General features: G+C 37.7%; 1 protein-coding gene across 2 annotated transcripts; it reads right to left on the bottom strand.

Moving 5' to 3' along the window:
• On the bottom strand, positions 1-6969 carry LOC127766587 (plasma membrane ATPase 1-like). 2 transcript variants are annotated; one of them, XM_052291673.1, is made up of 21 exons: positions 6810-6969; positions 5798-5917; positions 5572-5670; positions 5287-5424; positions 5049-5183; positions 4780-4959; positions 4469-4675; positions 4257-4376; positions 4069-4188; positions 3866-3988; positions 3662-3766; positions 3359-3503; positions 2448-2612; positions 2122-2360; positions 2002-2034; positions 1633-1714; positions 1363-1523; positions 1064-1249; positions 794-976; positions 519-697; positions 1-261 (listed from the first exon to the last, which is right to left on the bottom strand). In XM_052291673.1, exons 1-21 carry the CDS (start codon positions 6861-6863, stop codon positions 165-167), a joined length of 2871 nt encoding a protein of 956 aa, XP_052147633.1. In that variant the 5' UTR covers positions 6864-6969; the 3' UTR covers positions 1-164. The 2 variants fall into 2 exon arrangements, with proteins under 2 accessions (XP_052147633.1, XP_052147632.1); XM_052291672.1 differs by having other exon boundaries at positions 2122-2612.
• Between the last annotated feature and the right edge of the window lie 4355 nt (positions 6970-11324).

The following is an 11324-nucleotide window of genomic DNA, read 5'->3' as shown; positions in this document are numbered from 1 at the left end:
AACGGATAATCTCAACAATCCCCTTTGATGATTTGATTTATAGATTGTATGAACTGTTGGTTGATTACATTTATGTTAGCTGAGAGGAGATAAAAACTACTAATTAGATGAAACGAAACAGTTCCTCTGCAGCAACCATATTACTCTTGTTAGATAAGAGTCTATCACACTGTGTAGGACTGGTGAATGGTATCAATGTCCAGGCCCTTCAGCTTCACAACTGACTCCACATGCCCCTTCAGCGTATGAAGCTCCCTGAGCCTGCAAGTGTAGCATCAACAGCAAGAACAAGCACATAGTTAGTTAGCTTTACATCGTTTTCACGCCACGTGTTCCAGGGGGATGCAAATTGGCATTGTGCAGCTAGAAAGGGAGATGCTTCTTGATCTTGGAAGGAACATGGCAAAAGCAACTGAGAATTGATGCAATATAAAGGACATGGTGCTTCTATATGATTCTTAAGGTGACAGATCATGGAAAAGAATTATACAAGTGTCTACTGCAGATTTAGGTCCTACCTTGCAATCTCGGCCCTCCGTTTCGCCTCTTCCGCCATCTGATTCAGCTCACTGTAGCCGGTCTTCTCTGGGAAGGGCTTCGCATCCGGTGGCTGCAGGCCATGGAGTGTCCTATGTGCATGTGCCCACTTGAGTTCCCTCTCTTCCTTGCCAAAATCCTTCTTCCTTGTAAACGCAATCTGTCGAAATCGATGGGTCATTAGTCACAAATGCATGGAAATTCAGTCGAAATAGGTAAGGAGCCAAGACAACTATGCAGGGTGCATTAGCATTACTCTCTGCTCAATGACAAGATCCCATGCTTTCCCACTCAGAGCATATCGGATGAGGAACTTGATGATATCGAGCGGGAAGTAGAAAACGAGATTGTAGAGCCACACGATACCGGCCCAGCCCCATCCAATGCCTTTGATTGAAGTGAATGCCCAGTTAGCATAAACAGCTATCAATGTAGCTATCTGCATTTGAAGGGGAAGAAAGTTAGATTAACACAATTCTACCCAGAAGAGAATTTATCAGTTTGCGGTAATAGGGAGAGAGCATACCAGCTGTGCAACAAAGAAAGCAAAGACAAGTAGAAAGCCAGGGCGTTCGATAAATGACCAGCTGCGAGACCTTGTGACAAAGATAAGAGCTTGGCTGATGGTGCTAACTTGAAGATATACAGCAGATGCAAGCTTTTGGTAGTCATCTTGAGCTGTCTTCTCAAGGCTTTCAACGTGAAAGATCCTCTGAAAATCAATGCAACATTAAGTTTCAAAGCGAATACAAGAATCAATCACAAAATGTGGTAGGCCAACAGTTCAATTAGAAACATTTGTTATCATTTTTTGGCACTTCTTACAGGGAAAAAGTTGGTCTTGTATGCAGCCCAGAAGAATATAACAGTCATCATTGCCAAGTATCCACCCAGCACAACTCCAGTTGTGAAAATTTCAGCCAACTTCCAGCTGTCAGGTAGTGGAGAAGGCTTTACTCGATCCTTAGATATAGTCATTATGGTACCTGTTTGTGCCAGAAAATGGTTGAAGTGAACATCATGAAAATAGTTTCTACTTACTACTGAAGTTTTAGGAGAGATAGCAGGGATGGAGGGAACAAGAATGTGACATACCATCATTCAGAATTGCAATGATCAGAACCATAAATGGCGGGAAATCAAACTCCCATATAAGGGCAAGCAGCATAAACCCAAACTGTCAAAAGAGCAGTCAATATACATTAAGTGCTAGCTAAAACATAAAGTTGATACACATTGTTTGGCATAGTAAGATGAAAACATCATATTGGGGATCATCAAAGTTAATATGTACAAAAGGTTATACACTGGAATCATTTAGTGCTTAGTTCTGTTAAATTTATCTGAATGGTTAGTTCTGATTGACCTGTAGTTAAATTAAAATACCTACGAGAACAATCAACTATTTATTTACCAAATGAGAGGAAATCCATAATTTCTAGTTCTCCAGTAAAGAAAACATACCACAATACGTATTGTAATCGAGACAGCATATATCTGCAAACATGGAAATGAATTAGCAAAATAACCCAAAGAAAAAGGCAGAATATTAAAAGACACTATGTTTGTTTCCATCTGACTTACAGTGTAGTTCTTCATTCGCTGGAAAATCGCCCGACTGGTAAGAACAGCACTAATGATCACACTCAAGCCAGGTTCTGTGAGTACAATATCAGATGCACTCCTTGCTGCATCAGTCGCATCAGCAACTGCTATACCAATATCAGCTTTCTTTAGGGCTGGAGCATCGTTTACACCATCACCAGTCATTCCACAGATGTGCTTCCGTGCTTGCAGACGTTTTACAATCTCATACTTGTGCTCTGAGAAAAGAGAGGACTTCACAGTTATATTTTTCTTTGTGACTTTCAACCATTTGGTTTTTATTCTGCAATTGATTGCATACATACCTGGGAATACACCAGCAAAACCATCAGCTTTCTCGATTAGATCGTCAACTGGTAAAGCAGCAACAGACTCATCCTTGTTCTGTCCCAACAAAGCAGATGAAGGGTACATGTTTGTACCCATTCCTAGACGACGCCCTGTTTCTTTCCCAATCGCTAGTTGGTCACCTGAAGATAAAGAAATAATTTTAATTCCCATAATTCAGAAAGATTAACAAAATTGCAATAAATTTCCATGACATGATCCAGTAATGACACTTGGTAGACCAACTCTCAACTTACCACAATTTTTTAGGCATGTTTACAGTGTTAATTTTAAAAAAATGTTGAATCAGAATTAAATATAAATTATCCTCACAAAAATAATTTAAATAAGTTATATAAACAAGAAAGAGTCTCTATAAACATTAAGTTAGACCTGTAAATGGATACATATAAGCAATGGCGAAGACTGGAACCGCTACAAAGACCACTATCTGCAGCTTTGAACTGGTGATGGTCCCCATGGCTCCAAACAATGACAGAAGAGCAATGGATGGTTTTTTTTTTTAATGATGAAAATTGAGTTTCTTCTTTATGATACATCATAATCATGCATTTCTTATTGAACAGATTGCAGTACTGCAAATTTATGCTAGTTGTTCTTCCTATTGTACTCCCTCCGTCCCAAAATATAAGGGATTTTGGGTGAATGTGACTCTCTGTCCAGATTCATTGTCCTAGGAAGTGTCATATCCACCCAAAATCTCTTATATTTTGGGACGGATGGAGTAGATTAGGATTCTAGTAACTGATGCACCATATAATAACTGGACATGGAGTACCCTCTCACCACCACAACGACCAGAAAAGAATAATAAAAAATATATATAACAAATAAACCATCTAGATTTTTTTTTCAATCAGAAGAGTACCTGTGATCATCTTAACATTTACACCAAGGTTAAGTGCCCTTCGAATTGTTTCTGCACTATCATGCCTTGGAGGATCAAAGAGTGGAAGGAGAGCAACAAAGCGCCATGGCCCACCAGGACTCTCTTTCCTTCCATCTGGAACTTCCTACATGATAGGGAAAGGAGACCATAATGAAAATTAAACTGGCCCAGGGAACAATGATTTTTCAACATATATAATGACTCTGGATACTTCCTAATCTTAATTAACTCAAAATGTTAAAACATTCAAATTGTGCAAAGAGTATCCGAAGAAGTGCTAACCTGATATGCTACAGCAAGTGATCGAAGTCCACGTTCTGCAAACTTATCAATTACAGCATGGACTCGTCGTTCTATCTGTGTCTTGTTGTGTGCCAGGTTGAGAATCTGCATGTCAATTTATGAAATCAATCAATAACTCCATCATATAAATGGAAATTTCCAGCAAAGCTTTTTTAACATATCTGCAGATGATTTTTGTTGTACCTGCTCTGGTGCGCCTTTACTAACACGGTACATCTTTCCATCACTATCAATGTATGTCAATGCGGTTCTCTTGTCAGTCGGATTGAATGGCAGGAAGTGAACCTCTTGAATACCAGCACGTGCCTGCAGGAAATATTTCCTGGTGTTTAATTCCTCAAATAAACAAGATAGTCGTTCCTCCCCTATCTGACAAATCGATGTACCTCTTTTGGATCAGCGAGCATCCCGACTATTGCAGTATCAATAGCATCTTGATTTTCTGTTCGGGATGCTCTAGCAGCCATCAGAATTACTTGGTCCTGAGTGACTCCTCTTTCAAAAACCTGGATAAAAAGATGTAAATAAGTGCTTTAATTAAATTTAAATTAAGGGAAAAAATAATTGAGTTTACCTCAATGAGATTCTTGTCCACTGTGAGCTTATTTAAAGTCAGAGTTCCTGTTTTATCACTGCAAAGAACATCCATGCCAGCCATCTCTTCAATTGCAGTCATTCTCTTTGTTATAGCTCCCTGCAGAAATAAAATTCAGAATCAAGTATTATAGTACAGAAGTTCTGGTATGGCCACACTATGTTTAACAGTGTGCCTAAAAAGATACAAACCTGCTGAGACAAGCGATGAGACCCTATTGCCATGGTTACAGATAAGACTGTGGGCATTGCTATAGGAATGCCTCCAATGAGAAGCACCAATAGGTTGTCAATCCCAGGGCGGTATGGCCTGTGCTGGATAGGGTACATGACAATGATCTCAACAAACATCCCCACAGCAATTGAGCAAATGCAAAAATTCCCGATAGCTGTTAAAACCTGCACAAAGTGGATAAAAATGAATGCAAGAATGAGTAATAAATTGATTATTCAGATGGCTAACAACATGAGACATGAACAGAAGTGAGGCTTCTCAATCTTGCCTTTTGGAAATGGCCAACTTGATTGGTGGAATCAACAAGATGTGCAGCCTTTCCAAAGAAAGTGTGCACACCAGTTGCAATCACAACAGCCTCAATCTCACCCTGCTTAACCGTTGAACCAGAGTAAACACCGTCACCAGGACCTTTGGTGGCTGGCAATGACTCTCCAGTCAGCGCAGACTATTAACAATAGATCACATCATGACATGAGTAAACCTCAATTACTTAAAGACTGAAAATGACTTTAAAATGTGAATTGCAGAAAGAACCTGATCAATCTTCAAAGGATCTCCTTCCAGGAGGCGAGCATCTGCGGGAATGATATCTCCCAGCTTAATACTGATGATGTCCCCAGGCACAAGGATGGCTGCCTCTTCCTCAGTCCAACTACCATTTCGGAGCACCTAACAACCAACACAACATGAGTTTCAATATTCAAAAGTGCTCCACCTCAATATGGACAATAGAGTGGATATCTCATAATAAAAGTGGAGATTGAAGAAAGACCTTGGCTTTTGGCGCAAGACGCGCCATGAGCGCAGCAGCAGCATTGCCAGCATTGTTTTCCTCAATGAAACTGATAGTTGAGTTGATAAGTAGCAGTGTGATGATACCAACAAAGTCCTGCCAATCTGGTGGCTTCCCCTGATGATAACACCACATATATTGTTAAAAGGAACGGGACCACTTACACAGTTGCACTGCATTCATCAACAGAGAAAAGGACAGAAGCCAAGTACTAAATAGGAGTAACAGATTTTGTCATTATGTCTAAGACTCCTAAGTACTTACCCCACCATTGGCTAATGCAATGGCCATGATAGCTGCAGCCTCCATGACCCATGACAGCGGATTCCACATGAACCCCAAGAACTTGAGGAATTTGCTCTCCTGCAACCATCAATGACCCAGCATAAGCGGAAACGTAACGCAAATGAACTGAATTATAGTATTACTTTCCAACAAGAAAAAGGTAAATCTTTGATAGCAATGGCAAGATGAGATGAAGGAACTCAACCTCCTTCTCCTCGAGCTTGTTCGGACCAAAAAGTTGCAGGCGCAGCTGCGCCTCTTCGGAAGTGAGCCCCTGTCGGCTGCATTTCAAATTCTGGAATACTTCTTCGATCGGGATGTTCTCCTGTAAATAATTGAAATTTTAGTTTTTTTTTATTCTTAAAAAAATCGGCACAAAGAAAGTTACCAGAACCTGCACGCAATTGTCATGATGGTAACCCAAGAAAAACAAAATAAAGATTTGACTACCGATAATAAAATATGTTTTCAACATTCAAGTATGAGACCTATGATTCCAATTTCCACGGAACCAAGAACTGTAACAGATTCCAATAAACAAGAATCAATCTTCAAATGCAAATAACCATAAAACGATATGAACCGAGTAAAAAAAAAACACACACACGAGAAAACTAAAGCAAGCAGTCAACACCTGCATGTGGGGGAAAGACGATATCCTACCGTCGAATATAATAATCAGAGATCAGAGAGTGACAAGAACAGTAACCGAATATAAAAAAATGAACCTTTATTCCAAGAATATCACCTGGCATTCTGGAATTCACAAGAAACAACTAGTTCATGCCGATTTTGCTGCACAGCCCACCAACCAAACAAGAACTTCGAACACACGCGCACACAAAAAAAATCTGCATTTTTCTGAACTCTGACTCGACTCCACGAACTACTAACACACATGCAAGAACAAACAAACGGGTATCCATCAAATCCAAGAACATGCAGAAACCAAGATCCCTCCGAACAACAGAAGCGCGTGAAAGAGACCAATCATCTCTACCACAAACCGAGGCCACCCTGAAACTGAAATCCTTGAAACCAAAGAACAGCAAGAACCGAAACCAATCTCGCCACCCTGAAAAAACCATCCATCCATCCCAAGAAACCACAACCACGCCAAAAATCATCCTCCAAAACCCAAGAAACCCCCGGTGCTAAACCCAAGAACACCCCAAGAACAAGTGAACAACCATCCCATCCAAAGATGAGGGCGTTACCAAGTCGACCGACTCCTTGAGGACGGCATCGAGGCCTCCCTTGTCCTCCGCCATGGAGGCGACCTCCCACACCTCTGAAACCCACCCTCAACGAGTGCCCCCCCTCCCTCCCTTGCCAAAAAGAACTCGCCTTTCTTTCTTTCTCGCGCTCTTTCCGGTCCCCTTGCCTCTCCTCCCAGCTATTTATACGCGAAAAACATTTCCAGTGAGCAAACTGCAGTAGATGGATAGATAGCGAGGTCAAAGAGGAGAGAGTGGCTTTCCACGCGGCCCACAAGAGACACCAGCAGCAGAGAAGAATGTGGAAGAAAACGGCAAGAAATGGAAATGAATTGGACAACAAAAGAAAGGGTAGGTAGTGTACCAGGCAAAGGGGAGATTTTGGGCTGGGAAAAAGTAGGTTTTTTATGTGAAAATCAGGACAATCTGTGGTTCTCCTCACAATTTTATGCCTATAGATGGTTTTTTTTTTGGTTGTTGTTGTTGTCATATAGGGTTACTCCTTGCTATTTTAGTTCATTACCATTTTATTATGTTAGTAATAATGTGTGATTTTATAACAGCTTTAAAAATATACTAATACTTGGTACTAAATTTCTTTTTAGACCTCAGCTTTCTAACCTGAGGTTGTTTATTGTTTACATTTGAAAATAAGAATAGATTCAAAGATTGATCTAGATTATAAAACTAAACCCTAATAGCATGCGCTATCTGCCGCAGCCGTAGCGGCTGCAAGGCTAACCGAACGCAGCCCCGGTAGTTTACAAAAGCATTTTGGTGAGGATTGTGGTAGTTCAAACCGGCTGGGTGCTACAACCGTTTACAATGTCACAGCCATAGCCGTTGCGGCAGCAAGGCCAGCCGAATGCACCCCTAGTAGAGATTGTAAAAGTATTTTGGTATGGATGCATGATTGTAAGGGCAAAAGGCTAGATTTATTTTTTTTCATGTAAAATAATAATGTCCAAGAACATGTGTAATGGTTGTGGTGGCAAATATAATGATCAAGAACATGTGTAATGGTTGTGGTGGCAAATATAATGATCAATGTGTGTATCAATTAAAAGGAGTTACATATATAAATACATATGACCACAAATATGTTGTTTCCCATTGCATATTTGACTTTAGTGATTAGTATAGGAGCGTCACTCTATCTAGTGGACGTCAACAAAGCGACAACAAAATTGACGTTATGGCTACACCTTTTTCGCTACTGAACTAATTATACTACGTGAGCATAGATATCTCTTGCAGGCCATATGACATCGGTCGTATCGGCACCTACCAACAAAAAAAAAAGGTTGGTTGATTCGGTGTAGATAGGGATCCACCTCTTGGTTTTCCACCTCTTGTTGGTTTTCTTGGCGTTTGATCTAGAGTTTTCTCTTATTTTCTACGTAGTAATTCATTTGGTAGGATTCAACACTCAATGAACATATAATATGTTAGAGAAGCTTTGGAACATTAGGAATTAGGATTTAAGATTTAAGATTTCCGACTAACTTTGTGTGCATGATCAACATAAAGTGGTACCTTCAGGTAGGTTGATGTATGTACTCTATAAAAGATAATAGAAATTCTCTAGGGACTCTCTAAAGAGGAAATGTGAGCCCAAAAAGGCAAAAACAATGCTACGTATTCGAGCTACCTTCTATTTTTTTTTTACAAATGAGCGTACTTGATTCCTTTTCTCAGCCATATTGTTTTCATTTTATACTTCTAGAGTAAAAAAAAATCCTATCAAATCACCATCGTACAACACACCGCCTGAGTACGTTGTGAATAAAGGCACATAGAAAATATTTTTCACAGAAGATAGGTGCAGGAGCTTTCTTTCTTTTTTTTTTTTCATATGCACGTCCACGCCACTATACAATGACCCACCCATAAAATACAATCTCTAATATATGTTCACATAGGTGGAGACTAGTGGTACATCCGATCTCACTAAAATATTATTAATTAAAAGGGCACCTATACACATATGGGAAACATTCGTAGGCATCAGGATTATATGAACACTAGCACATTGAGTTAAGCATCCATGATGTCACCATCACATTGGTGCTTTCCAATGCATGAACTTTCAAAATTAACGTTGGGAGAGAAAAAAGATATTATGATAACGTATAGCATTTCTTCCTATACGTTAACCAAATATTTTCTTCCTATACGTTAACCAAATATTTTAGGTGTGTTTGTGGCCAGGTAGACACGAACCCAAGGCTAAATTATGAGTCTAAAAGTCAGCCTATGGTCTAGAGAAAGCCCAAATTTAAATTAAATATATATACATGTTTTATTTTAAAGATAAGTTATATAATTATAAAAGAATTATTTACAAAAATGAATATGCCTTTCTTTAGTTTTTAATCGTATTTATCCGATTAGACATCTGATATAGTTAGAACTAATCTTCAATATACCTTAAGGTCACATTAATTATAGAAAGAGAACCATATTGGATCAATTTCATCACTCATCATAACCATCTAATATATATTAAAGAGAGAAGTGTATGGATGATACCTAAACTTGTTTAGCTATATCATCTAGATTTCAAAACTCTTAAACGTATTTTCAAGCTCTCAAATTTGTCTTAGGTACCATAGCTAGTTTAAATGGACTCTAACCCACTCCACGCGCTGACGTGGTACTGCGCAGTAACACGTACTCTTAGGTACCATAGCTAGTTTAAATGGACTCTAACCCACTCCACGCGCTGACGTGGTACTGCGCAGTAACACGTACGTGTTAGTGGATTCCATATGTTACACATGAAAAAAAAATAAAAATAAAACACTCCTCCTCCTATTTTTTCCATTTCTTCTTCTCTCATTTCCTTTTCTATTCCCGTGAATTGCAAATAGACAATTACATGTACATGTATGCATATGGCCCACGTGCGCCGAGGTCAAACATGCATTACGTGGATTTTAGCTCTTTGCGAGCCATGCCATGCATGTCAGCAAATTAATTTCACCGACTGCGATGGGATCTCGTATTGAAATATTAAATATACTAATAACTCCGGGTTTTTTTTATATGCGACGCTCTTCAACTTTTATCTTGTTAAAAATGTTCAAAATTTAGTATAAATATATAAAATTATAAGCTAAAATTTAAAACTAGAAATTTAGTAGAAATATATAAAGTTGCAAGTTAAATTAGAGTTTCATTAATGAAAATAAATAACATTTATATAAAATTTTTGAGTAAAAAAATAGATAAATATTACAATAGAAGTTAATAGTATACGGATGAAGTATTTCATTTTTTTAAGACGTTGGTCACCATCGTTACATATTTTAGGATGGCGAAAGAGTATATAATAGTCATTTGAAATATAGTCATTTTGTTCATCGTTGATGAACCAAATATTATTTCACCGAGCAAAGACATATATAATCTATATTTATGACAGTTATAGCATCCTGAATTTTCATATATATTGTTGTTACCGGGTCACAATCTGCAGTACCATCACGTTCGTGATCTCTTATATATGTTAATTATTGGTGTTCAGATTCATCACATCGTTTGCTGTTTTCACATCTGACACGTTTGTTTTGATCTATTAAGGAGATTATATGATTTAATAAACTCTCTTTACTTACGTGTGATTGATATCTTAATTGATATCACCTGCTATGCTGACCCTATCATTAAAGTGCCCTTCATTACCGTACTAATACTGGAGTAGTATAAATCTTGCGCCACCACCTCCAGTTTTTAAATATATATGGCAATGTTGTCAACTATTATACATGATATTCAATCATTCGTTTTACTATTAATTTTTTATATAAATATCATCCATTCTGTTATGATCTTTATTACCATTAAATGTATTTTAAGTATGAATTATAGTTTTTAATATTACATTAAATTGTTGAACATGATGAATATTAAAACATCGTGTCAAAAATCATCGCATATTTAAAAACTGAACTAGTACTGTTATATACTTGAATTGCACCTTTATCCCAAAATAGTTATATAGAACGAAGGTTTTACGCACCGGTGGATGGTATGTATAGCCATTTTTTAATTATGTATAAATTCTAACCAAGATAATTCTATCTTATACGCAAAGGTGCCACATCATCATCCACTAACAATTACTATTACATTTAAGCATCATACATGTATTGCTATATTATTTATAATTTAATAATTTATTAAATTTTAGAGAATTAAAATGTAAGCATATCAAATCATTCCACATAATTCATATACTATTTTAATATATCTCTCCATCGTTTTTTCTATATTATGTCCTATACCTATAAAGTTCATCATCACTTAGTTCATGTTACTTTTATTTTTCTCTCATTAAGTCATATCTCATCAATTGTTTTTACTTTTAATCCTTATATGATTAATCTTTGGTTCAAATTATCTCAATTTTTTTAGCCCTAAGATGTATGGTCTAAATTATCTTCCTTCTTTTGTTTTCTCATAAACCACATCATCTTACTTTTACATTTGATCATCATTCTATATACTAAT

This window comes from Oryza glaberrima, chromosome 3 (genome assembly GCF_000147395.1).
Source record: "Oryza glaberrima chromosome 3, OglaRS2, whole genome shotgun sequence".
In the NCBI taxonomy this organism is placed as follows: Eukaryota; Viridiplantae; Streptophyta; class Magnoliopsida; order Poales; family Poaceae; genus Oryza; species Oryza glaberrima.
Note: the sequence above shows the minus strand (reverse complement) of the source record. Positions and strands in the feature narration are given on the sequence as shown.

Excerpts from the sequence above, each read along its gene's own strand:
- LOC127766587 (XM_052291672.1), bottom strand. The coding sequence starts at position 6,863 with ATGGCGGAGGACAAGGGAGGCCTCGATGCCGTCCTCAAGGAGTCGGTC. Across the intron at positions 4,676-4,779 it reads AAGTTGGCCATTTCCAAAAG|GTTTTAACAGCTATCGGGAA; the intron begins GCAAGATTGAGA and ends CACTTTGTGCAG. Across the intron at positions 4,377-4,468 it reads CTCATCGCTTGTCTCAGCAG|GGAGCTATAACAAAGAGAAT; the intron begins GTTTGTATCTTT and ends TTATTTCTGCAG.